General features: G+C 39.1%; 2 protein-coding genes across 15 annotated transcripts in view; one reads left to right on the forward strand and one right to left on the reverse strand.

Moving 5' to 3' along the window:
* The window catches only part of ZBTB25 (zinc finger and BTB domain containing 25), a 41,009-nt gene extending 37,055 nt beyond the window's left edge, over positions 1-3,954 (reverse strand). For 4 of the 13 annotated variants that reach the window (XM_032482180.1, XM_032482179.1, XM_014553283.2 and 1 more), the window contains exon 1: positions 1,330-2,358. The gene's annotated coding sequence lies outside the window, so the exon portion shown is untranslated. The other 9 variants (XM_032482174.1, XM_032482172.1, XM_032482173.1 and 6 more) reach the window with 9 other exon arrangements.
* Positions 3,405-27,815, forward strand: ZBTB1 (zinc finger and BTB domain containing 1). 2 transcript variants are annotated; one of them, XM_032482165.1, is made up of 3 exons: positions 3,405-3,655; positions 17,435-19,350; positions 26,329-27,815. In XM_032482165.1, the coding sequence occupies exons 2-3, from the start codon at positions 17,453-17,455 to the stop codon at positions 26,363-26,365; spliced, it is 1,935 nt and encodes a 644-aa protein (XP_032338056.1). In that variant the 5' UTR covers positions 3,405-3,655; positions 17,435-17,452; the 3' UTR covers positions 26,366-27,815. The 2 variants fall into 2 exon arrangements, with proteins under 2 accessions (XP_032338056.1, XP_032338055.1); XM_032482164.1 differs by lacking the exon at positions 26,329-27,815 and having other exon boundaries at positions 17,435-23,140.
* The last annotated feature ends 80 nt before the right edge of the window (positions 27,816-27,895 follow it).

Here is a 27,895-nt window from a genome sequence, read left to right on the forward strand (position 1 = left end):
CACAACTAGCAAATAGTATAAAGTGGAGATCAAAAGCTACGTCTGACTCCATAGCTGGTGCTGGTTAACAATAAACTGGAACAGTATTTTTCTTAGCATTCGTCACATGCAATTTGGAATAAAGAAGCAGAAAGGGGGCACAGGAAGTGGTGTAGAAGTACTTCATAATTTATCAAGATAAGAGCACCTGCACTGCTTTTTAAGACAAGAAAAAAACCCTGCAATAATATAAAGCCCTCAACTCTTTTCTGGCCCTGTTATTACTAAAATGGGCAAATTTTTCTTTAACAAGATGGTCAAGCATCACCTACGGACCATAGTAAATAAATCACTTTGGTTCAGTGGTGGGGAGGGCATTATGCAACACTTCCCAGCACAGCTCTGGCCAGGATAATTTATGGCCAAGGCACTTGGGCCCCTCCTCCCCAGCTAGACAGCCTGGCTCCTTCGCAGTCCCCTCAGGAGATAGGGTGGAAGCACACAACTCCACTTTCTAAGGCACAGAGGGCAGCTGAAAGTCCTGCTCAGCTTCTCTGGGCAACCACAGGCGCCAATAAATCAGCCACAGGCGATTCTCTCATCCCCTTCCCGGCTGAAGTGGTAGCAAGATCTAACGCAAATGAGCACTGACCAGACTTGGGAGATAAAGTGATCTAAGCTTCAATATTCTACTGCAAATGACAGCATCATCGACGACAGGTAACCCTCTGAGCCTGTTTCCTCGTTTGTAAGATGGAGACAATACTAACCCCTTTTCGTAAGTATTAAAAATTCATCTATGAAAGCAGCTAGGCACTGCCGGTACTCAATAAACAGCAACCAAACCTGAGGAGCATCCACCTCCACTACCTCCAAATAAGACATTCAGGGCAGGGCTGGGCAGAACGGTGTTGCAAGTCATGCGAAGTCTCCTCTTTGCTTGCTGGCCATCCTTGTGATGTTCCACTGCTTCCTGATAATTTCCCAGCCATCAGAACCCATCTATTCTACTTCCTAGCCATCAGTGTTCTGTTCCCTATTAAGGAGCTGATGTCTGATAATGGATTAATAGTTTACCCTTAATAAAAACATATCATGATTGCTAAAGAGGTCTTTTGATACCTTTACCCAAAGAAGCAACCAATGCTACAAATCCTGTTATTCTTGCAGAGAATAGGGCTGAATATTTTGGGGGGTGGGGGTGGGATGGGCTTTGAGCTCTAAAGCACATTAAAAGGAAGTTTATTCCACCTAGACACAGTGCCAACCCTATTCCTTAAAATACCAGAGCCCTCACACACTGGCCAAGACTGATTTCTCAATAACCGACATCAACTGAAGTGTAATCACCTCTGGCAGACTGTCTTTACAGTAGTGTGTTAAACTGGCAACGCACGCCTGGTTTGGTGGAGAGCGCAACGACCAAGGAAGGCATCTAGAGCCTCGGAGTCCAGTTACTGAAGAGGTGTAGGACTTCGATCAAGCTACACACTTTTCGGCCTGGTGGTCTCATCTGTAACATGAGAGATGAACTGCATTTTCCTGTAAGGCCCCTTTCAGTTTTAAAATCGGTGATTCTAAGTGTACTTTACACACTTGACAAAATCCTGGGAGACTCAACAGCTCTGCCAAAGAGACTTGAGTCTCAAGAGAATTCACGCCAAATTTAATCCCTTGGGGGGGAAACGGGTGTTAATTTATGAAACATGTTAGCTGCTGTCAAGTTCCAGGTACAGCGCCAGGCGCTGCCGAAACAACTTGACAACAGCTTGATTTCTCCAAATAATGAGTGCTAGGGAAGGCAGTGATTGAGCAAACTTTAAGGAAAGACTGGAATTGCTTAGAATCAGATTAATATAATCTGAAAAAATAAAAATGAATTATGCGGGTGGGGGCCCTTTCTGCCCTAGAAACGGGGTGATCACAAACGAGGGTAGGGAAGGAGAGGGAGGACAGTAGCCGTCGCGTCTCGCAGGTGGCACCCGGAGCCCTCCCACTTGCGAGAAGGGTCGGGGGCGCGGCTGCCTGGGGAATGCCGCAGGCCCGTCGGGGCTTCCCGCGCGGGGACGCACCCCGGCCCGCAGCTGAAACGGTTCCGTGCCTTTGCCGCGCCCCCGCGCGCTGTCCCAGCCTGCATCAGGCCCCGGCAGCCGCTTTATGCGGGCAGCGAAGGGCGGCTCTGGATATCCTCGGCCCAGTTCTCACTCGCGGTTGCCATTTTCCTCCTGGGCCCTGATTGACATCTCAAACGGACCAAAAACACCCCTCTCCCCAGCTACTTGCATCTGTCCCGCGACCGACGCAGCTGCAGGCCGCCGCCCAAGGTGGCTCGCGGCGGGAGGGACTGAGCCCGGGGCAGCCCACAGGGGCCGGGCCGCGTCGCTTACCCAGAGGCCGCCGCGGCGGGCGGGCGGCCGGCCGACTCCTCCGTGCGGGAGGGGCGGCTCCCGCGCCGCGTACGTCACGCCGCGGCGCCGGCTCACGCACCCCGCGGCCCGCTCTCGCGCGGCTTCCCGCTCCAGCCGCCCCGCGAAGGGCCACGTGACCGCACGCCTGGTAGCTGGGGAACCAGAAGCGCGGGGGCCGGGGTGTGCGTTCTTGCGTGCGTGCGTGCGTACGTGCGCGCCTGCCCGCCAGTCAGCTCAAGTGGCCAGGCCGGGGTCGGCTCGCAGTCCGGGCGCCGCAGCCCCGGTCTTTAGTCGTGACTCGTGGAGATGAGCTTGAGCGTCACAGGCTCCCCACACACAACCGCGTGACCTGGGGACTTTCCCCAGGGTGTGCAAAAGCATGGGCACCCCGTCAGTTCTGGGGTGGGGGCGGGGTAGGATGCGCCCGCGTGTTTGCGGGGAGAGGGGTGAGGGCGCGGGGCCAAAGAAGCTAAGCCACGGGAGCCAGGGAGGGGAGGCGCGCTGGGCGGGGTGGGGCATGGCGGGGGAAGTGACTCAAGGCCAGAGACGGACAGGCCCACGGAAGGCAGAGGTGGGGGGAGCGCGGGGAATGGGCGACCCAGAACCGACTGGCCGCGCACGGGACAGTGCAAGGGTGCCGGCACCCCCAGAACGCCGGGGACGTACAGTGAAGGAGAGCCCAGATGATAGATCCTATGGGGCCGGGGTCTGACATCTGGACGAAGTGGGAAAGCAGCATCCTGCCACTGGGGAGTCGGGAGGAGCCCAGTCCCATCCAGCTGTGCAAACAGGAGGAGGAGGAGGTCCCAAGCCTACCCGTGGGAGAGGGGCGAAAGGGGTGGTCAGGCCGCCACCGCGCCGGCGCCCGCGGTGCGGGTTGCGCCAGCCTCCTCGGAGCCCGACGCAGAAACTTGTTGCAACAAACAGGCGACCGCGGGTGCCCCTAGCAGCCAGCGGCGGAGTGGGTGGGCGGTCGAAAGGGAGGGGAAGGCTGGCGGACGCCGCAGCGAACTGGTGGGCAGACCCGGAGTCGCCGCGTAAGCGGGGCCGGCTCAGTGCGGTGCGGCAGGCGCGGCTGTGCGGCAGCGGAAGTCCTTTGTTGCAGCACAGTCCTTGGCAGAGCCAGAGCCTCTCCGCGCAGCCCAGCCCGAGCGCCGCGCGCCGTCGCCACTGCAGCTCGCGGCCCCTTCGCCTCCGCCTGCCTTTCCCGTGGCTGATTTGCCTTAAACTCCCTAAAATCTCCGCAGCCCCGGTTCCTGCTGCGGCCGGTGAGTATCTGCCAGTTGTGGGGCTATTTGCGCAACTTTGGCCCGGGCCAGAGGGCGGCGGGCCGCGGGCTTGACGGAGTGCGGGGCCGGAGCGGCGCCGACCTGTGCGGGGAGCCGGAGTGCGGCGGACGCGCTGCGAGGACCGGCGACGGGCGGCTGCCGGGCCGCCTGGTTGATCCCGCCGCCCGCTGGCGCGCCTGGTCGGGGACGTGCGGCCTCCATGGGTCTGAGACGGAGACCCCACGACAACTAGTTCCCAAATTAGTTACCTTCTTTTCCCTTTCTTTCTCTGCCTTTATTTTTCTGAGGGGGGAGGGGAGGGTAGGTGTAGACGGGAGGCGGGAGGACCCAGTTGATTGACGTGCCCAGCCCGCTTCTCTCAACTTACAACCGCGGCTCCTCGGCGGGTGGGAGGGGAAGTGTCCCGGAGCCCGAGGCCGCAGACTTGGGCGCGCTCCGAGGGAGGAGGCGTCAGAGCCGTGCAAATTCTTGCCACGCTCTTTCCCACTCCCTCTTGCCGGCACACACGCTTTTTTGTTCAGTAAAAAGTGATAGGTCTCGGGTTTGGGAATTTTCAGTGGAAAGATCTTCAGTTTCCTGGGAAGAAAGTGCTTTCGCTTCCAAGTGGTGGGCGCTTATTAGAAGTTCTGTGAGTGTTCGGTAAATATGTTGGACGTAGATCGAGCGTCGCTACCACTAAAATATGTAGGCTTGGGTCTGAGCTCAGCCACTTTGCCAGGCTCCCTTGCTACCTAAGCAATGCGTCTACGGTATCTGAAAGGTTGACATGGCGTTTTCCAAATTGGGAGCGTCAAGGAGATGTTGATGAAAGTCCTTGATGTTGTCTGGGGACAGTAAGGCATTTGTCTGCGTGTAATAATATTCCTAAATCGAGCTTTAACGTGGTAGTCACGCGCAGATTCTCCGTTGGCCTAAGTGTATTTCCATGCAGTATGTATCACGGCAGGAACAGTTTTCTCTTTGACAGTGGAGCCCAAGAAGTGGTCCCAGGCCCTTTGACTTAGAATCAGCCTCTCTGGACCAGATTTGGTTAAGGTTGCAGTTCTCATAACTCCAAAGCACTCACCACCTTCTCCTTTGAAACGGAGAAATTAGATTCTATTAAATTTTGTCATTTCAAATGGATGGGATGAAGAGAATTGGGGTACAAAAAGATGAAGTTTGAAGCTGGCCATCAGAACCTTGAAACTTTTCCTTCTGAATCACTTGCTGGATATGTAATAAAGTCTCAGTAAATAACTGAATGGCTTTGGAAGCTAGATGAGGGCTTCCTCATCTTAAACAGAGAAAACTGAAACATAGTTGAGGTGAAATGCTTTTCCAAAGACTAATAAAAACATTCTAGAAATACAGCCTTCAATTAACGTCTTGTATTCATTTTAAAAACAAACTTCTTCATTATGACCACATTTTCATGGTTTAGAATAACTCAGGTTGAACGGTCTTATCTGAAGCTTTTCTACTCTCCCTACCCCAGTATGGCCTAATTTAGGAGAAAGGGGGAGCCCTGAGGTATCATTGTAGAGAAAGAGAAACCATATTTAACCAGGACCTTAGCAGGGCAGAGCACAGTCCCAGCTACTTGCTCTTGACCTTGTGTTTCGCTTTAACATTGCAGAATTTTTGTGCTGTTTCCTCATTCTCTTTTGCTAGGCTCTAGGGAAGGTAGCTTTTTAAGGGTGTCTCTGTGGTCCTTGCAGCACCGTTTCCCATTCTAAAGTGCAAGAGAAAAGAATTGTCTGCTTTCACAAGACCTCTCCTCCTCCATCCAGGGCAAGTGCTTAGCCTTAGCTATTAAGCTTCTGGCCCAAAGGGGAGGAAACCATTTGGGATAAAAATGCAGAAATTTTCCCATAGATTTTTATTTTTAAGCTACAATTTGTTGTCCTCCCCCGAAAATCGAGGTATATTTGAAAAACATCTGCTTGAGAGGTCAGTTTGGTCTCTATGTAAGACCTTTTCTCCTGATACTTTGTTCTTGTGCTGATATCTCTTACCATAAAATATTGAAATTATTTTATTTATTCTTATACTCTAATGGGAACCAAACTAAAAATGATTCATATTTATTTTTTCTCAAAATGGAGATTTTTTTTTATGAAATCCGTGCTCTTTGTAAAAATTCAAACTGTACTGAAGTACATAAAATACAAAAATGAAAGACATTCTTGACTCCCACTCCCAAGAGGTAATCACTGTTAATAGTCAATTCCTTGTTGAGAAGGAAAGAAGATAACACTTGATCATAATGTGCTGCTGTGTGTGCCTCACCCTGCTAGGGATGGCCCTGATGATTCATGGGCTTATGTTCTCTGTTCCCTACTCAGGTTGATGAGAATTGGCCAGGTAAAGGAAAAAGGAATGTTTTGCATTGGACTGATTTAAAATTCTATGATTAAGTAACAGACATGAGAGTTTAAATATAGCAGGGCTGCTATTTTAAGTTTGTCCTTATGAAGTGCTTACCGTAGCTTGGTGGGCTAGTTCTCACACTTCTAATGTTGGTGTCAAGCCTCTGATAGGTTGATTTATACTGGCCAAACTCATTAAAACAAAACCCTCATGTTTGTTAAGAGTTTCATAATTTATAGTTGGGAAGGAATGGGTATACTTGCCATTAAGACCACTGCCAGGATATCCCAGTGCTGATATGGGATGATGGGGTTCCCCCTTGATCAGTATCCAGAGGCACATGCCAAACATCAAGGAAAAGAAATTAGGGGAAAGAAGAGGATTAATGACTGTGCAATTTTCAGATGTGGCCTGGAAGGAGATGGTACATATTTAGGATAGATTTCTAAGTGTACTTATATGGTGGTATGTATTGTCATTTGTATAGTAACTATAAGAAGTCTTAGTCAAAGTGCAGAATCACTTCTTCCTTAGCCTGGTATATTCAAGAAGAGTGAGCTGTGAAGTAGTTGATGTTCTAAAGACAAATTCCCAAAACAGTATGTAGAAGTTAAATCAACATTGCTTATTTGAGATTGTTGGCGACTTGGGTGTTGTTTACACTACTCTGCTTTGAGTTTAAAATCAATTTTGGTACTTACATGCATAGGAATTTATTTCTGTGTCTCAATTCAGATCTGTTTATCTCTATGCCTATACCATGTTGGCTTGATTATAGTGGCCTTATTTAAATTCTGATATCTGGGGGTTCATGTGCTCCCTTTTCATACTTTTGTTATTCTTGGCATATATTCTTCCACTTATTCTTTTTTTTAAAAAACATCCTTATTGAGATATAATTCATATACCATATAATTCACCCCACCAGTAGGGGCTGGATGGAAGAATAGAACTCCCACCTCTTGGCCACTTTCTCCCAGAATTTAGAGTCAGCTGCTGGTAGCCGGGCAAAGGATGAGAAATGCTGCCATTCCTGCACCTCTAGGGAAGAAAGTCCTATGACTGAGAGCTCAGGGGATAGGGAGCTCTGGGTTCTTGGCTGCAGCAGCCTGAGCAGAGATTGGGTTTGCTGACCTTGGAGAGGAAAGGGAGGGAGCATTCTTGGTTCAGATATCACAAAATCTCTTAGTTCTCACCAAATTTGAGTAGATTTTCTTGAGTAGATTTTCTTTACTTGCTATATGCCCTTAGGCCTGTTTCCAGAGACTTAAAATGTTTAAACAATTTTCATCAGTTTTTCTGGGGAGCAGACCCTTGATACTTCACACCCTGTCATGCCAGAAGTTGATTTTCCTTTTATTCTTAAAGATAATTTTATCCAATTAAAGTAAAAAGCCTGTTAGGATTTTAATTTGAATTAAATTGTATATTAATTTGGAGAGAAGTCATATTTTTGTGATGTTAAGTCTTTGCACCTTAAAACATCATTTATCTTTCCATTTTCCTAAATCCTTAATTATATCCCTCAATGAGACTTTATGCATGTAGGTCCTGAGGCATTCATTAAACTTAGTCATTAGTAATTAAAAATTTTGTCACTGATGTGAATGGAATATTTTTCTCCATATTCTTTTCTGGAGATTTATTGCTAGTTATAAATAAAAGTTACCGACTTTAAAAAATGATTTTCAAAATAATATTGGGAAACTAAAGAAAGAATTTAATTGCCAATCATATTTTCTGTTTGTTGTCTGCATGTGAGATGCATATAATCCTTTTTAGAGATAAGTGAAGAGCTCCATCCTCACTTTAAATCTTTAGTATTAGGGGAGGGCTTGCTCTGATGGGCAGTGGGAGTCAGCAGATGGAAGAGGAGATGGGGAGGGGCAGGGCATTCTGCCTGCAATATGAGGTTTTATGCGAATGGGGTGACTCTGGGAGGCTTGGTGTCCAAAGGGACACTTCAGTTAATAGTCATTGCCAGAAAGAGTATGGTCTGGTTTATAGAAACTGAAAGTCAGGGCTCTGAATCAAGAGTCAGAGTTTGAGTCCTGTCTTATGAGATGAACACTTGAGTATCAACCACTGAACCTGTTTCCTCATTCACAAAATGAGAATAATAAAAACACCTACCTAAGGGTTGTTGGGAGAATCAGTTGTATAATGTATGGAAAATCACTTTGTAAAATTTTGACTTCTATATAAAAATTGCCATAATTGAAATAACACAAAAAAATTGATAAGCAAAATAAAACTTGCTTACTTCAACACTTACTCATTCAAAAACTGATCAAATATCAACTAAATGTCAGGCAACTTTTAGAGGCTCAGGGGATACAGTAATGACTAAGACAATGCCCTGATCTCAGGGAGTTTACAGCAAAGCAGGGGAACCACATAATTATAATCCCTGCTGTGAGTATGGTGATGGATAGAGCATCCCAGCTTGGATGATACACTATTTGTCACCCTGTAGTTGTAGGTATAGGCTGTTTTGGAAGCACAGAAGAGGGGCATCTGCCTTACCCTGGAATCAGAAAACTTCTTGAAGAGAGTGATCTGGACATTGAAGAGGTTCTAAGCAAGGGAATATCATGTATGAAAGCATGAAAGCTTTTGCTTTGGGATTAGGAGGAATCTTAAATAGATTTAATGCTTAAAAATGGAGTTCAGTTTCTTACTATGAACATACTTTTTATGATACTTTTTTATTGATTTTACTGACTTTTTTTTTTTGGCAGGGGGGGCTGTGAGGGGAGGTAATTGTTTTATTTATTTATTTATTTGTTTGTTTGTTTGTTTGTTTGTTTGTTTATTTGTTTATTTATTTTCAGTGGCTGTCCTGGGGATTGAACCCAGGACCTCGGGCGTGCTAAGCTCACACTCTACCTCTGAGCTTTACTCTCCCCCCTGGTTTTACTGACTTAATTAGGTAAGAGTGTGAAGTTTTCAGGATTTTGGTTAGAATTAAAAATTTAACACTTGGAGCTACAAAATCGGAAAAAAATACATTTAAAAAATATGTGTGGATCTGCTGAAAGAAGAAATCTGGGTAGTCCCTCCCATAGCCATAGAGGTGCCTCACTTAGCAACATTTACTGAGTACCTGCTGTGTTGCAGGGAATCAAACAGGCCAGAGTCCTTGCTTTAAAGTTGCTCATAGTCTAGTTCAGAGACCGACACATAGATAATTGTGGTAGCTGATTGTTATTTAGCACCTGCTCCGTGACAAACACTACTTTACAGTAACTCTAAATGCTGGAAAGATATACCATCCCCATCCTTAGATGAGAGAACTGAGGCACAGATTGGTTAAACAACCTGCTCAAGTTCACACACCTAGTAAGTTAACATCTACTTTATGTTGCTGTTCTGATGATTGAAAATAGCATAATAAGTGCAAAATAAGGAGATGATACACAGAGTAATATCAAAACCTAAAACAGTGGGAGAGGGAGGTCTTACAGAAGGCTTTCTGGAGGAAGTGATAAACTGATTCTTAAAAGATATGTGGGAGTCAGAAGAACCAATAAGCATGAGTAAAAATGGAGATAAAAAATACATGAAGTATATGGAGTGGGGGTGACAAGATATTTTATGCTGCTTGAACACGGAGCCTGAAGCAGGACGTAGCCAAACAGGAGACTAAATGGGTGGGCACGGAGGGCTTTTGTATACCTTGCTAAGGAGTTTGTATGTTAGCCTGAGGGTATGTGAAAGGACCCATAGAAGGGTTTAAGCAGGATTATGGGGTCTGATTTTTATTCCTTATGAATCGTCTGAGGGTAAAAGATGGATTTGAGGGACCAGTTAAGGAGCCTATTGTAATAATTCAGGAGTAATGAGTCCCTGCCTCAGAAGGACAGGGAAGGTAAGGATGGACAGATTTGAGAAATACTTAGTGAGAAAATTGGCAAGATTGAATAGTTAATTAGGAGGAAGAAGTCCCATGTGATTCCCAAGTAGCCTGGGTGATTGGTGCATGGTGGAGACGGGGACCCCGAGCAGTTTTTGGTGGGTCCCAAAGTCACAGAGTGAGTACTCTGGAATAGATATAAGTTCCACAAAATGAACCCTAAGAATCTGTATGCCACGTGCAAAAAGGGACTTCCTAGTGAAGCTGCTTTTTGCTGAGAGAGGCCTGCTGTTCACCCAGTGCCCTCTGGTGGTCAGAAGATGCCATATTGCTTTAGGATGAACAGATCAAACTGTAGACTGCCTGAATTAAATGCGTTTCCTCTTCCACGCCTGGAGGGAAAGAGGAGTATTTCAGAAGCCAGTATGTTCCCTTTGCTTTCTTTGTGGCTAAATTCATTTCCTAGACCTAGCACTTAACTAAGGTAACAAACTCATTTATTCAGAAATTGGTTGACAGCCTCAGCTATCCAGTGCCCTGGCTTGAAGCCAAAGACTAAGGCAATTTGTTGCCCATCAGCAATAAAAATAGATTAAACGGAGTGCAGGCATTAAAATCCTTATCTTACTCATAGAACACTTCCCTAGGTCCTCACAGAAAATGAAATTATTTATGTAGATTCAGTTTCAGTGAGTTTTTATCTAATTTCATCACCCATAACACATTGAAATGGTGGGCAGCAGGAGATCAGCACACCTTTCAGAAGTGACAGCTGTTGGCTTGACAAGTAAGGAGACGGAAAAATACTAACCAGCCAACAAACTACAGTCTCCCAAAGCACAACAGTTTCAGGCTATTTTGTGTAGGTGCAAACAACCCTAGCAAATTTGAACAGCTCCTGTTTTTCAGGAGAATATAATTGATGCAGAGGAGAAAGCAGCCAGCCAGGTGTTGCTCTCCCTGGGGGCTGCTCTTAGAATAGCAGGAATATCTCTAGGCCAGGATTGAGGAGACCAAGATCCTGTCCCGTCAGCCACTAAAATTAGACGTGACTTTGAGTATATAGCTTAACCTCTCAGGGCCTCAGTTTGTTTTCTCATCTATAAAGCAGTGGGTTGAACTTGATTATTTCATAAAATTCTATGAACTTTGTTCACAATGATGACATTAATATTTAAGAAAAATCATATTATGCGCAGATTGAAAAGACAAACATTTGTCATCTCTAATTTATAGAAGAATTCTGTGAGGAGTATGATTATCTCTACTTTGTAGATGAGAAAAGTAGGGTTAGAGAGGTTAAGAAAATTCATAGCTAAATAAATGGTAGGACTGGTATTCAAATTTATCAGTGTATGCTTCCTGGGCTCTTATTTAATACTTTCATTTAACAAGCATGAATTAAGTGCCAACTATGTGGGAAGTGTGCTAGGCACAGGGAACACAAAGGCTGGTAAGCCTCGTGCTGTCCCAGGGAGTTGGGTGTAGTAGGCATTGCTGCACAGTACCGCTGTTAGTGCTAAAAATGCAGGTACTACTGCAGCAGTGTTGGGACAAATGAACACACAGCTACTTTAGGGCTTTTAAATATTTTAGGGTGTGAGCATGGAATGGAGCCACCATTTATAGCTTTGTTTCTATGGGAATACGTGTTTCAAGTTACAAATAAAAAACTTAAAAATAAAGTTTTAGAACATAACCCAATTATAATTTCAGAACTTCCTGTACTAAGTACTGAATTTGTAGTCTAATAACCAGCCAGAGTGCTTGTTCTAAAAAGTGAATAAAATTTTCTAAACTTGATCATGTCTGTCCAATTTCAGTGCCTTGAAGTAAAGACCTTTTACCTTTGGGAGCCTTATACAACCAGTTCTGCCTGGAAATCTCAAGGAGAAAACCTAGAAAATTTTATTAAGCTTAAATTTAGAGATTGGGATACTGTATACGCTGGAAAATGGTATTCTAGGAAAGAATTTTGCCAAGGTGACCTTATTTTTATAGGTGGCAAAGTCGTTCAGGCTATGATCTCAGGCTCAAGAGTCGTATTGTGTTCTAATCTCACCAAGTCCTCTGTGGCCTTAGGAAGGTTATGTAACATCATGTTTCGTTCTCTCATCTGGAAATGGGTCTTAAAACAGTATATACTTTATGGAGTTTGTTATGGGTATTAAATGATAAAATGATATACATATTTACATGCATATATATATACATGTGTGTACATATATACGTATATATTACTGATGTGCCAGGCTCTAGTTTTAAGCCACACACACCTCTGCTTAGACTAAACTCTGGCACTTTGATAGGAAGGCCATAAAACAAAGTTCCCTTCCCTCTCATTACATTTCCAAGCTTTTGTGTTGCTGTGTACCTCTCTCCAGTTATTTACGCACACACCAATACGGGTATCTGAAATGCCTTTCCCCTTGCTTTCTATTTTTCTCGATTCTACTCATTCATCAAGACTTCACTCAAATCCTTCCTAAAGCCTACTGTTCTAGTCCAATTCATGCTTTTCTTTTTCTAAACTTACTGAACTTTATTCAATATAATTTAGTACTTAATTTTTGTCAAATTGTTTCTTGGTTTAAAATGTAATCCCTCATATGTAATTGGCTCTACTGTATACCACCCTTCTCCATCCTCTACCTCAATGCTTTATGCCGTGTTAGGAACATTATAGGTGTTTAGTACACTCTGATACTCTGATTTATAAACATGAGAAAATCCTTTCACTATATTTCAGGCTTCTTAAGAAGTTAGTCTATAGCCCTCAAATTAAATCCATATACTTACATTCAGTCATATAAGAAATAGGTATGAGGAAATGAATATATATATTTAAATTTCCTTTGATACCCAGAGGTAAGTGTTTGCAGTTCAGAGACTGAGGTGCTGAATTGCATGCGATGCTAGGCTCTGCTGCAGACTCACTGAGGTCTTCAGGGGCTGTCCTAGGTAATGCAAGTCTATGACGCAATTAGAGGGTGATGGGTTGCCTTAAAGAAGTCACTCCGGAATTCCTTTACTTTTTCATTCACTTTATATGTTTATTTATAGACCTTTAATTTATCATTTGACTAAGGCTAGGGCAAAGGAAACTTCCAGCAAAACTTTTTTCCAATTTAAGAGATTTAGCAATGAAGGAAAAGTATTTCTAAAATCTCACCATGTCAGTGAAAAATTTACTTAAACAACTTACAGAGTATAACATAGGGAACACATCTACTGAATAAGACTAGCTACACACATGCAGATACAACCATGTTACAGATGGTGTTCAGATGGTGTAATTAATTGTGCTAGAGCCTTAATAAACCCTATATTAAGGATACATGCCCCGTCCTTGTTCTTTGCAGAAGGGCACACTGCATAGTACCAAGAAGTGTGTAGTAACCACTGTTCAGTGCTTAGTACCCATCTGGATGGTCAGGAGTCCCAGTACCTACTTCAACACAGTTAACTGCATCTTTGATAACATTGTTTAACAGCACTACATCTTTGTCTTTCTTCTATGAAATAAGAAGTTTGGACTAGATTAGATCTCTAAGCTCTAAAAGCCTACAAATATCGAAATTCCTTAATATTCTTAATGGGCTTGGTAGCTGTTTTTGAATTTGAGATGAGCTGGTTAAGCTTTTTCAAAGTGTTAAAAATCCAGTGTAAATCTTTCTGTATCCCCTAACTCTTTGTTCCTCTGGAGAACTGCTTCCACACTAGGTGTCCTTCTAGCCTTAGGGGAACCCTTGACTTTGATCACATTTGAAGTTTCTACTCTCGACCCCAGCCCTGAGTTTTAGCTGTACAAACTTGTTCTACCAGTGATGCAGCTAGTAACACAACCAAAAGCAATCACAGAAGTAGTTGGAAAAGCAAAAACAGTTGAAAGATAAACAATTTTAAATAAAAGAATTGGGATAGGAAGGGATAAACTGGGAGCTTGAGATTTGCAGATACTGACTGGTATATATAAAATAGATAAGTTTATACTGTATAGTACAGGGAAATATATTCAATATCTTGTAGTAGCTCACAGTGGAAAAGAATATGAAAATGAATATATGTATATTCATGTATGACTGAAGAATTGTGCTGTATACCAGAAATTGACACAACGTTGTAAACTGACTATAACTCAATTAAAAAAAAAGTTACTCTCCCTAAAATCATCTTTACTCAGAACATGCATATTTGTATAATAACATTGATGAAACTGCAGTTTTAGGTCAGTCTAGGAGCTAAAGTGTTAGCACTGATTTTAGACAAAAAGATATTGTTCAGCTGGAGCTGTATGAGGGAAAGAAACATACACACAGATAAGATATTGTTCAGCTGGAGCTGTATGAGGGAAAGAAACATACACACAGATATGGAGGTGGTGGGATTCATACTCAAGTCTGTCTGACCCAGAGCCCTGTTTTCTCCACCCAGCACAGTGCCTTTGTGCACAAAGTAGGCACTTTGCAGAGTATATATTGAATGAAGTCACTAATCTGGAACAGGTCAAAATTCCCTGCAACTATGTATCCTTCAGATTACAGAGTACCTATGCTATTGTTGATTCTCAGTATTTTATTCAGTGCCTGGTACACCACAATACTCAACAAATGTTTGTTGAATTAACGTGTGTTAAGATGCTGTTGATGCTCTTATTTGTAGTGTTTTGTTTATGTTAACACAGAATGTATGTTCACTAATTTAATTGAATGATGACTGTCATTGATTTTCTGTGTAGCTGGATTAATTTTGGTTGCTGACCATAAAACTGCTTTTCCTTTAGATTAGAAGGGTCCTTGGAACTTTTAGGTTCTTTATGTAATCATTTCAAGCATGGGATATTTACAGCTTCAAAGTTTTAAGAGATAAACAGATGAAAAGCTGGCTTTCATCCTGCTGGACTCTTATTTGGAAGGAAACTTTAAGATTATCTGGTCAAACTTACCTCTTACGCTTAAGTGAGTGTCACCACTGCCACAACTACCACCACTGTTACTTCCATTAATTATCACAAGTCAAGCACTAGACATTTTACACATTGCTCCTACGAATCCTAATGTTTGATACATTATTTGAGATATTATTATCCCACTTTGACCATTCAGGAAACTTGGGGTCAGTGAGAACAAACAAGTTATCCAGGGTGGCAAACCTAGATTGGAACTCGGGCCTTCTGATCCAAAGCCCTTGGAAGCCTGTGCTCTTTGGACAGTACTGTCATCAACATCTCTGAACTCCACAGGGCACTCATCTTTTGGACGAGTTTGTTTCATTTTTGAACAACTCTTATTACTAGAAAAAATTTGCAATAATACCTATCCCTACACTCTTTATTCATTAAAGTTCTCTATGAATTCTGCAGAATACCTATAGACTGAGAAATCTCAAAGTACATAAATGGGGCTTGAGGTCTATATTTTTGTGGGGTTTTTTTCTTTTTTTCCTTTTTTACCCTTTGAATAAGGTTTAGTTGTTATTTGGATTTGTTTTATGTAATTGTAATTGTTATATAATTTCATAGCCTGTGTTTATTTAGTTGACTTTCCATCCTGAAATCTTTTCTCATTTTCTTCTATGGTCTTCATTCATAAATAATAATTTTCATAAAGGCCACATGACAGTGAATTTTAGGGAGGGGATTTACCTTGGTTTATTCATGACTCCCTTATTACCAGGCACTTCAGGTTATAAGTAACACATTGATAAATATCTTTGTCCATACATTGCTTTTTGTATTTAGGTACATACTGAACATGACTTCTTAATTTTAGTACAGATATTGGAGTTACACAAGGTTGAAATACTGTGCCTATTTGAAATACTTGATCTAGCTTACAGAGAAGGCCTTCTGGTTGCAGTTTTAAGAAGGCAGGAGATCTCATTATAAGCCACCTTCATTTCACCAGGTGCACATCCTGACTATGTAGCTCTGTGTCTTCAGGCAGGAAGGAGGCAGGGTGATCTTTAGGTAGTGGGGAATAGGGGTATGAGATCACATGTGATCTGTGACAAACAGATAAAAAGCAAGTGGAAGTAACTAAATTTAGGTAATCTCTTAATTACTACTGCAGGAATTGAAGGGTTTGGGGACTGAAGAATGAACATTTTATTTCCCTGAACAGCTTGTTAAATGTTCTTTTTATGCTCAGTCATATTGCGTAGGAACTTGTTTTTAAGTAGAAGATAGAGTCTGAAGTTTTATGTATACAGATTAAAAACTGAGGCTAAAATTGAATCTTATTTTAGCTTTATAATATAATAGGGTTTATAATCCTTTTAAAATGTTTGTCTTCTTTTTCTTCATTTGATGTCAACTCCCTACTTCAAAAATATTTATAGTGCCTACCATATGTTGATAAATGAAGAAAACTAGTTGCAGAAAGGTATATACAGTATGATACCATTTAGGTAAAACAACAACAACAACAACAACAAAAACAAAACTGTGTGCCTGGCACATAGTAGGTACTCAGTAGCTGTTGACTCTGTGTGTATACATGTAAACAGATCCGAAGACATATAATTGGAGAGGTTACCTCTGGGAAGAGGTTTGTGATATAAAGTGTGTTTTTATTCTGTGTACTTTTATGTTTCAGTTTTTTGCAATGAGCATGTGTTACTTTTGTATACTTTTTTTTTATAATGATTAAAAAATGAAGAAAAATCTACAATCTAAGGATAGGTAACTCCTTCCCAAGTAGATCCACTGCTTCTTTATACCCTGATGTGCTTGCCAACCCCTATCAGACAAATACTCTGACTCTACAGAATTACTGCTTCTCTAATAAGAAAAGAGACGAGCATTGATCAAATCTGTTTGTTTGGTGCCATTTCCATGTAATCTAATAAGCTTTTGTAAACAGAATTTTTCTAAGAAAAAATTTCAAACATACAAGCATAGAATTATATCTACCTCCCAGCTTCAACAGTTACCAACACATGGCAGTCTTTTATCCTCTATAGCCCCCACACCCACCCCCTGGATTATTTTCAGGCATATCTTAGGTACATCATTTTATCAATAAATGATCAGTATGTATATCTAAAACATAAGGATTCTTTTGACACAACCAAAATACCCACATCATAATTAAGGATGTGCAATAAATAATTCCTTTATGTCAATCACCTAAGAAGTTTTTAATACTCTGCAATCTAATTACTGTCAATTTAAATTGCTATTTTATTTACTTTCATTGTTTGTATCCTTCAAGTACTTTTAACTAGTGTCTTTTTTCCATTCAAATTCAGTATACCTTTTTCCCACTAGAGTTGTAATGAAACCAAAATGATAGTTTTTGCTTTTGACATCTTTGCTTATATTTCTTAAAATAAAAATCAGAAGCTTGAATAAATGGCTGGGTATCTTCACTTAACAAATTTTAAAAATGATTCCGGTATATATTATTGCATTGTGCTACATTAGAATGGAAAGCTATTCGTACCTTGATAGCAAAGTCACACAATTCACAAGTCATGGCCAAAATTATTCTTTTTTTCAAGTGTTTTTCTGATAGCTTGTCTGACTTTAATATTTTTGTTTCATATAGGTCCCTAATTAATAGAAGATGGCAAAGCCCAGCCACAGCAGCTACGTCCTTCAGCAGCTAAACAACCAAAGGGAATGGGGTTTTCTCTGTGACTGTTGTATTGCGATTGATGACATTTACTTTCAAGCACACAAAGCAGTTCTAGCTGCCTGTAGCTCCTATTTTAGAATGTTTTTCATGAACCATCAGCACAGTACTGCACAACTGAATCTCAGCAACATGAAAATTAGTGCCGAGTGCTTTGATCTCATTTTGCAGTTTATGTATTTAGGAAAAATTATGACAGCTCCTTCCAGTTTTGAGCAGTTTAAAGTGGCAATGAACTACCTACAGCTGTACAATGTTCCTGACTGCTTAGAAGACATACAGGATGCAGATTGTTCCAGTTCAAAATGTTCATCTTCTGCTTCTAGCAAACAGAACAGCAAAATGATATTTGGGGTAAGAATGTATGAAGACACCGTAGCTAGAAATGGCAGTGAAGCCAATAGGTGGTGTGCAGAGCCAAGTTCAACAGTAAATACACCCCATAATAGAGAGCCTGATGAAGAGTCTTTGCAATTAGGTACTTTTCCTGAACCACTATTTGATGTATGTAAGAAGAGTTCTGTGTCCAAATTATCTACTCCAAAAGAACGTGTGTCACGACGCTTTGGACGGAGTTTTACCTGTGATAGTTGTGGATTTGGCTTTAGCTGTGAAAAATTATTAGATGAGCATGTGCTAACCTGTACTAACAGACATTCATACCAAAACACAAGATCCTATCACAGAATAGTGGATATTAGAGATGGGAAAGACAGTAATATCAAAGCTGAATTTGGTGAAAAGGATTCTTCTAAAACATTTTCTGCACAGACAGACAAATACAGAGGAGACACAAGCCAGGCTGCTGATGATTCAGCCTCAACTACTGGCAGCAGAAAAAGTAGCACAGTGGAGTCTGAACTAGCCAGCGAAGAAAAAAGCAGAGCTGCTGAGAGGAAAAGAATCATTATCAAGATGGAACCAGAAGATATTCCTACAGATGAACTGAAAGATTTTAACATTATTAAAGTTACCGATAAAGACTGTAACGAGTCCACTGACAATGACGAATTAGAAGACGAACCTGAAGAGCCATTTTATAGATACTACGTGGAAGAAGATGTCAGTGTTAAAAAAAGTGGGAGGAAAAGTCTGAAACCTCGGATGTCAATAAACGCTGATGAAAGAAGTGGTTTGGAAAATCTAAGGCCCCCAAACGACAGCAGTCCAGTACAAGAGGATACTGAAAACGCATCTTGTGAGCTCTGTGGGCTCACGATCACCGAGGAGGACCTGTCGTCTCACTACTTAGCCAAACACATCGAGAATATCTGCGCATGTGGTAAATGCGGACAAATACTTGTGAAGGGTAGACAGCTTCAGGAACATGCCCAGAGGTGTGGAGAACCCCAAGATCTGACGATGAACGGGTTAGGAAACACCGAGGAGAAAATGGACATGGAAGAGAATCCTGATGAGCAGTCTGAAATAAGGGATATGTTTGTTGAAATGTTGGATGATTTTCGGGACAATCATTTCCAGATAAACAGTATCCAAAAAAAGCAGTTATTTAAACATTCTGCCTGTCCTTTTCGATGTCCTAACTGTGGCCAGCGTTTTGAAACTGAAAATCTAGTAGTTGAACATATGTCTAGCTGCCTAGACCAAGACATGTTTAAGAGTGCCATCATGGAAGAGAACGAAAGAGATCACAGACGAAAGCATTTTTGTAATCTGTGTGGAAAAGGATTTTATCAGCGCTGTCACTTAAGAGAACACTATACTGTTCATACTAAGGAAAAACAGTTTGTTTGTCAGACATGTGGAAAGCAGTTTTTAAGAGAACGTCAGTTGCGCCTGCACAATGATATGCACAAAGGCATGGCCAGGTATGTCTGTTCCATTTGTGATCAAGGCAACTTCAGAAAACATGACCATGTACGGCATATGATTTCTCACTTATCTGCCGGTGAGACTATATGCCAGGTCTGCTTTCAGATATTCCCAAATAATGAACAGTTGGAACAGCACATGGATGTTCATCTGTATACATGTGGAATATGTGGAGCAAAATTTAATTTGAGGAAAGATATGAGATCACATTATAATGCCAAGCATTTGAAAAGAACATAAGTGATTTTCTACTGTATAATGTTTAGCTAGCAGACAAAACACCAAAGCAAAGGATATCAGCTATTTAGAAAATGATTTTATAAGTTGAATTGTTGGAAAAAAGTTTCAGAGCCCTCTTAGGTTTAATATTTTTGTTTAGGATCTTAAGTAACTACATTTTAGGTGTTATTAAATGTTTATCATTTTTGTTATTTCTTAATAGAATTCTTTGTTTTTAGTTTGTTTTAGCTATGATTAAAATTACTTTTAAATGTAGACTACAAGTGGTTGTTACCCCTTCAATGACTATTAAAGTTTAGGTATTTTTATCAATAAGATGATGACTTCACTATTTTTATGTGTTTTTTTTTTAAGGTTACCATATGAAACTTTAAACCTGACATCATTGGCCATTCCTGTTTAAATTTTAAAAATTTTTTAAAGTAATTATTTGAAACTATCTCATTCACTTTAGCTTTTTTTTTTGTAACTTGAACAGTGATTTAGTCACTGTTTATTTCCCCTTCTTATCAATGAAAATTCATATTCTTAAATTGACAAGTTTATTAGGCAGGTTAGGTGCACTGAATCTAACCTCGAAGATTGACATGGGCTCTAACTTGGCCTAAAAAGATTGATGGACTTAAGGAAATTCCTATAAATGAATATTTCGTATAATTGATAAAATATTATCATTTAATATGCACATTTAAAACTTATATTAAGTGTAAAAACCCAGTGACTTTACCCCACTTGAGAAATTAGTGGGGACAAGTCATTTTGTTTTGTGATATTAAATTTAACTATGATAGTTAATTAAAAAGGCATATCTTGTATTCATTTAAAATAATTTAAAATATTTGATTTCTAAAGTGTGTTAGTTTATCAATTATTTTTGTTTATAAATAGACTTTAATAGTTCTTTAGGAATATGACATCTAAAGGAAAATGATTTTTCACCTTTAAAATGACATACTTTTGGAACTTACTTTGAGATTTGAGAAAGCTGCCATGTATATTGATAAATCTAATAAAATAAAGAAATCAATTACAAATCTGGTTTTTTATAAAAGTAGAGTGTGCAGAAAAATGTCTTGTGTTTTATACTATCTAAGATTTGGAGAAAATGTGTTATAGCAAACTGCAATTTATCACCATGCATTTTTTTTTTCTGTAAAAGACTATAAAATTTGAGAACTATAAAATAATCACAGAACATATAAATGAAACTAGTTTATCATTTTAAAAAGTAGTATTACTGTTAGTTGTTGCTGACACAGAGTCTACATGAATTACATGTGAATTAAAACACTGGCAAAACTGGCCCACCAATCAACACATCTATTGGATAGAATGCCTTTCAATGTGAATTACTTGTATTGTAATACCCGTCTCATAATGAAAGGGATTTTAAATAACTCTTATATTTAAAAGTATAATTTTGTGATTATGAACAGTAATTTAACAGTATTGTTCTTTTTGTTTACATCACATTTTTAAGATATGCAAGTCATATTTTTGTATACAATTTGCATAAAAGAACAAGTTGCCAAGAGAACTGAGAGACATAGTGACTAGCACAGAATTAGTTGAAAGAGAAGTATTATATTAGAGCACAGTGTGAGCTCATAGATTTGTGAGAATATGTTGAGGTGTTAAGTAAGAATTGAAATAGTTCCGGAGCCATGCAGAATTAGAACAAAATAATGGGAAGAACAGGTGGGGAAAACACATGAAAAGATGAATGAGAAATCAGGAATTAAAAAAAAAAACATAAAGCAGAAAAACCAAGAAAAGTGATTCATCTTAGTCTTGGATACAATACTTTATCAAGTAATTAAATCTGAAAAGCAATTTAAAATGAAATACAGTATATACATTACTGATAGGAATCTAACAAAAGTTCTGTAACAAACCCAGAGACCGTCAGAGTAGTGTAAAGAGAGAAAATTAACTCAAACCAAATTTCCAAGCTATTTATATAGTCTTAGTAGACATCATTTTCTTTGAGACCACTTTTTTCCATGACCCCCTCATTAAAATCTCTATGAAATGGCTTTCCCACCACTAAAGAACAGGTGTCTTTCTAAACACTACCACTCTGTAAAAAGGATTTCCTATTCCATAAGGAAAGGGGGTTTAGTTTAGACACATACTAACAGCCAACAATTAGCAAGCAAATATATAAATATTAAACATAATCTCTGATTTTCATAATAGATGTTTATAAGTTCACAAAGCCACACCTCACAATGTTGTTTTCTGCCAGTTGCATGATACACAGGACACACATTTTGTTTTGCAACTAGCTCCGGCTGCACAAGCTTCTGTGAGTATAATGTACAATTTTCCTTATTAAGGCAGAGTTCCTTTAAAGGCTACTTGCCTTTTAAAACTAGGGGGAATGAAAGGTATTCAGCACCTCTCTCCGGCCCAGTTTCCTCCCACTTCTTTCTCCTCTCTCCTGGGGTGGATGAAGCTACAGAGCTGTACCTACTTAGTATTGCCTCTTGCCATCCTGTGCTGTGAAGGCGGTGAAGCCAGGCTGTGGAAGCTGCCTCCTCCTCCTGCCTTTATAATTTACATGATTAGGCTCCAAATCTGAAAATTCAGGGAGAATCTATATATGTGAAATCTTGTTTCTCTTTCTGTCTCACAAACATAGTCTTGCTAAAAGGGCCTTTTGTTCTCCAGCAAGAAATCCTGAGGAATGGAGTCAGTGCTTAACAAGCTTGCCACCAATTACCATGCAACTCAGATGTTTATAATTCTTTAGTAAACAGGTCTAAGAATCTCAGGGATTAATAAAGCACAACCAAGGCAGCAGTGGATTAAGCCTCAGAAATTTATTTTAATCACCCCTGAATTTTTAAAGTAAAAATATTCAGAGAAATGACTCATGTGAGTAAAATCGTACATGGCTAAAGTTTAATGTATGAAGTTTGAGTATGAACAAAAATTAGAAAAGGAACATAAGGATTCCAGGAGCTAGTTATAAAAATTAAAGAATTAAAATAAGGAGAGTTTGCATCAATTAAAGAAATATGACTGACTAAAAATCATATTTAAGTACTGTAGTTGAGAACAAAAGTTGAACATGACACAAAAGTTGAATTAAAAAATAAACATTTGAAATTTTCTAGGTGAGATGAGTAGAAATGGAAGTAAATATGATAGGTTAAAATGATTTGATTAGATTAAACCAATTCACTCAGAGCTATACAGTACCTAGTGAAACAACTGTTAGGAACATGCCAAGGGTATGCATAAATACTTGAGATAATATACCAATGTTTATATTCTAAAAATGTGGGAAGAGAAGCTGGTGATGGTTGGCAACTTTCTCCCTGATTAAATAATATTTGTTCCTTTATCACTAACTAAGGAACTGATATATTTAATAGATCTCTGGAAAATTCCCCAAAGAACCGGTGTAACAGTTAAACCTAAAACTTGTCATTGTTATTAACAAAATGCTAAATTAGTACCAACCAGAAGAGAAAAACTTGAATGTATATGTATACATAGTTGAGAATAAAGCAACTTGGTACATTTCTTAATTCTAAATGGGTTTCATGAGTTACAATTTTTTTTTTTTTTGCTATTAATCTACTTTGATCAGCTCTTCATCTTTCCTCACCACCTCCACCTCTTTTGTGACAAATGCTTCTCAGTGATACAAGCCTGTGCTCTGAAGGCACCTAGGATTCAAGGGTACTGAAAGGCTCTGTGGGAACATATCCTTGTGGAATGTCTCCCCTCTCCTGATACCTGAGGTGCAATAAACTGGGGGTGACAGGATGAATGCCAGAGAACTGAAGCAAATAGTGTTAGATTTGATGTTAAGAACTTGAAACTGGCCCAGATTTGGAAACCCATGATCCACCCATCCCAGGGGTCTCAGTAATCCCAGCATCCATTTAGTTAGCACTCCTTGTACTCTGCTAAATGCTTTACAGATGTAATTTTAATTAATCCTTATAGCCTTATGAGGTAAGTATTCTAATTTTCCAGATGTGGGACCAAGGTTCAGAGAGACTTAGTCTTTTTCCTAAGATCACACAGAAACTAAATAGTAGAGCTGGAATTTGAAACTAGACCTATCTGATTTCTACATTCCTGTACTTAACCACTAAGCTACATACTCTGCCTATCAAGAAGTACAAAGAAGGGCCTGTTCAGCTCAGTAACAAATGTGACAAAGCTCCTATGAGACTGTACTCCTCGTTCATCATCTATCACCTACTATGCCTCGTAAGGTACCTGGTTATAGTGGGTACCTAATGAACATACTGAATAATGTGCATATTTATCAGTCAGAAACAAAACTTTTTATTTGAATGGGTCATTCAGAATGATGTTTTAGAAATAAATACTAAACACTTATGTTTTAATTTCCTTTTATTTAAACTTATAACATTTAGTGGTATATCAGCCATTTTTTTCAGGGCCATAGTAGGTGCTCAATTAAAAATAAATTTGAGTTCAACTTCTATACTTCTGCCTCTGTGACTTTTTGCCCCTCTGTCTTCTCTATTCCTTACCTTTATGTTTTAATCTCTCCCATCAGTCACCATTTCTTTTTATTGGTTATGAGACTGATGAGTTGACTAACTCAAATCATTTGAAAATATTCTCCCCAAAAATCAGGACCCCAGAATAATCAGTTTCCTCTTTTTGCTTTAAAAGATGATGTGGATAAGAAAATTTTCATTTCTTTGATTAAGAAACAAAACAAAATCCCTAATTACCACATTGTGGTTGATTAAGGTTTATAAATCAATCTAAGTTGTCTAAAAACAAAAGTTGATTATTCAATTTACCAAAAATACCTATATATTTCTAGTGTAAACTTACAAAGACAGTCTTACTCGTAAAAGAAATGAAAGATAATTTCAAGAAACAACAGTTGTATATCCACCCTAACCTAGCAGCAAACTTTTAAGAAATGAATGGTGTAAGTGAAACAATGCTCCTCCCAATCTAATCTGATTATAATTTTATGCCTCTATTGCCTGATTTCTGAAACTTATACAATTGGTTTTACTATGTTAAGTCTACTACTTTAAGGATCTCTCTACCATCTGCCAAATGTTACTTTTTAAAGAATAGGATAAGATGCTGAAGATTCCATGGATAATGTCTACATAGTCTCTTAAGTGGCCTACTTTCATTGCCTTTTATCAAACTCATGGACATATTCCTTGGTAACATACAGGTACAGTCTCATACTAAGACAGGTGAAATTTAGCTATTTATAAATTTATATGCTGGCAAGAGGCAAAAGTGCAAGGATTTAGAATGTTTGGATCTCAGAGTATTGGGAAATATAGATATTAACTAAATGACAACAGCTTGTAAATTCATGCTAATTTTGAACCAACTTAATACCACTTGATGTTTATATGCACATGCTTAGTTGACTTTAGTATTAAAAAGTTACAATTTCATTTAAGTTGCTCCCTTGTTATGTTTAGGAGAACCAAATCACAGAGATCCATTAGTAGTGACAGAATCATTCACAGTTTTTATCAAAATCCACCACAGATCACTACTGGACAGGAAGCCACTTATAATTTTTCTCATTATCTTACTCATTTGCTGACAAAAAAGATGGTGTGAAGATTATAATTCAGTACTTGGCTCCAAATTAGATGTATCAATGTACTAATCACCATTGTAATAAGTAAATCACAGGAAACTCTAGGGCCAAAGGACGACAAAAATGTAAAAGACATGATTTCATTTCAGAGTCAGGAATATTAATAATTTTATGTTAGAAAACTTGCTAACTCTATGTACTTACCTATTTGGGAAAGGAATAGTTAGGGAGACAGCCTATGAAGTCCCAGTTAAGCTTTACTTTTAAAGTTACTATTTGTTTTTATTCTACTTAAACCAAATGCTTTTCCAATCAGAATCAGCAGAGCTCATTTTTAGATGACAAATATAAACATCCAGATTATGAAAGTCATTGTTTCTTTCAAGTACTTAAGTGTTCCCTGATGTGGAAAAAAAATAATTTAAGTGACAATCTCTTTTTGACAAAATTAGGACAAAGCATTCCTGCGAAAAATATAATTCTACCCAGAATCACTGAAGCAGGTTAGGGGAGTTATGAACTTAGGAATTTGAAGGAAAACTCCTTTGTGTGTGCATGCGTGTGTGTGTGTGTATGTCTCTGTGCGTGTGTGTTTATTTTCATTTGCAGAGTGTAAAGCACTTAATATTTAAAGAGAATAATGTTAACTTGATGGCTGAAGGCACTCAATAAAAAGGACATGAACTTTTAAATTTGTTAGATCTATGTTTCATTCAGAGATTTGCCATTAACAAATACATTGTAAAATTATTTTATTTGAAGGAAAACATTTCTTAACTGCTTCCTTTCTCCTTACTTTTCCCTACCTGGCTGCCCTCCTATCTTTTTATGTTATGTACTTATGAGCCATACCCATTCTAGCCTACCTAGCTCATGTAAGAAAAAAATTGTCCCCATAGCTGAAAAATTACATTGGTAATAAGAACACCTTATATTTGAAGGGTATGATGAATTTACACTGGGGAAGAAGTTAAATAAATCTAAGTTCTAGGAATTGTGCTTTTTGTTCCCATTCTTTGTTCTGTTAACAGTGTAGTGTACTGGCCTGGTGCCAAAAGTCATGAAATTCTGAACTAAGAATTATGTTGTATCTTGTAGAGCAGTCAACTTGTAATATTATTTTTCTTGAGTTTTGTCTTTTTCTGTGTGGCAGTGGTCAAATAGGGCCTTCTAAACCTCTGGAGAAGTGAGATCTGAATTTGGAGAGGACATGGGGAAGAATCAATCTTCAACAGATAATCTTTAAGTCCAGACCCAGGAATATCAGATCTGAAGTGACACCATCTTTTCTGTCTTCTGACAAACCTCATCAAACCCCAAAGTTCCAGTTGCAAGGATCCAAGAAAACTCAGTAAATATCACTTTGGAATCACTTTGTTGTGACAAAATTGATTCGTGGTGACTCTCCTATCTATTATTTGTGGAAAATCTGCTAAAGAAAAATAACTGGAATATTCATATGACATCAGTGGTTAAAGTTACACTAAAATGAAACTTTATATGCTAATTATCTTCAAGGGTCCCTCCTAAAATAAAAGGGCTTGCTAGGCTACTATAAATACATTATAAAGTGAGATAATCACGTATCTGTATAAACACATATAATTCTAAACTTAAAATACATTGAATTACAGTTTACATATCATGAAATGTAGTTAGACAATTTCAAAAATTATACCCCACAATCTGCAGTTTAGAGTATAAATAAAAAGATTTGGGTACAGAGAAAAAATTTAAGACCAATATTTTAATAAGAAAAAATAATCTAGTTATTGCTTCCTGTAATGTAACATTTGCTTTTCCTCTTTTTTCACTGTGTATACAAACTTGATTATTAATATTAATGGGGCTCCCTTTTAAGTCTGTTACTTGAAGAAAAAATAGAAGTGGTACTACTTCAACAGTAGTATATTTTTACAAATCACAGACAACCAAGAAGAATGTATCTTAAGACACAGTATTTTCTTCTCAACTTAGTAATGTAACCTAATAAGGCAGAATAAGTTTCTGTTAAACATTTATTCTTGGTATTAATGTATAATACCATGCTTCTCAGCTTTCAAATGTCAAGAGAAATTCAACTAAGTATTGAATCAAACAATGGTTAACCTGTTTAAAAAAAACTTTCATGGGAAAATGAAATGTTAAGTGAGATTTTAACCTGGAGATAACAGATAGATAGGTACATAGACAGATAGACAGACAGATAGATATACACACATTTATTAACCATATGAATCTTACATTATATCCTTATTGTGAATATATTTGTAGTTCTGGTTTTAGTTAACTGTGTACCCAATTCATCATCATCATCATCGTTTCTTCTGCAATATCAAGATGTTACATATTTTCAGAATTGTTTGTTTTTAAGTCGATTTCTTCAAATGTTTTAATAAGGAGTTGCACAAAGAGATCTAACTTAGAGAATAGATAATAGCATATCATTTAAGATCTCTATCTATAAAACAGAGTGATAACTTGAATATTCATTTTAATAACCCAACTAACAAAAAAATCACAGGGAGTTGATTAGAATGTGATAGTGGGTACAGGGTTGAGAAGGGAGATGAGAAATCCATTAAAGACTTCAAATTCATGTGAATTCAACTGCTTTAAGAGAAATAAAGCAAAAATGCTTAGAGAAGTTTTAGAGTCTAAAACAAAAACTATAGCTAATCTCTTTTGGGAACATGAATAAGCATACAGAACTGTAGACT

The sequence above is a fragment of the Camelus ferus genome, chromosome 6 (genome assembly GCF_009834535.1).
Source record: "Camelus ferus isolate YT-003-E chromosome 6, BCGSAC_Cfer_1.0, whole genome shotgun sequence".
Taxonomy (NCBI): domain Eukaryota; kingdom Metazoa; phylum Chordata; class Mammalia; order Artiodactyla; family Camelidae; genus Camelus; species Camelus ferus.

What these genes read in the sequence shown, in the direction of transcription:
- ZBTB1 (XM_032482164.1), top strand. Translation starts at nt 17,453, where the DNA reads ATGGCAAAGCCCAGCCACAGCAGCTACGTCCTTCAGCAGCTAAACAAC.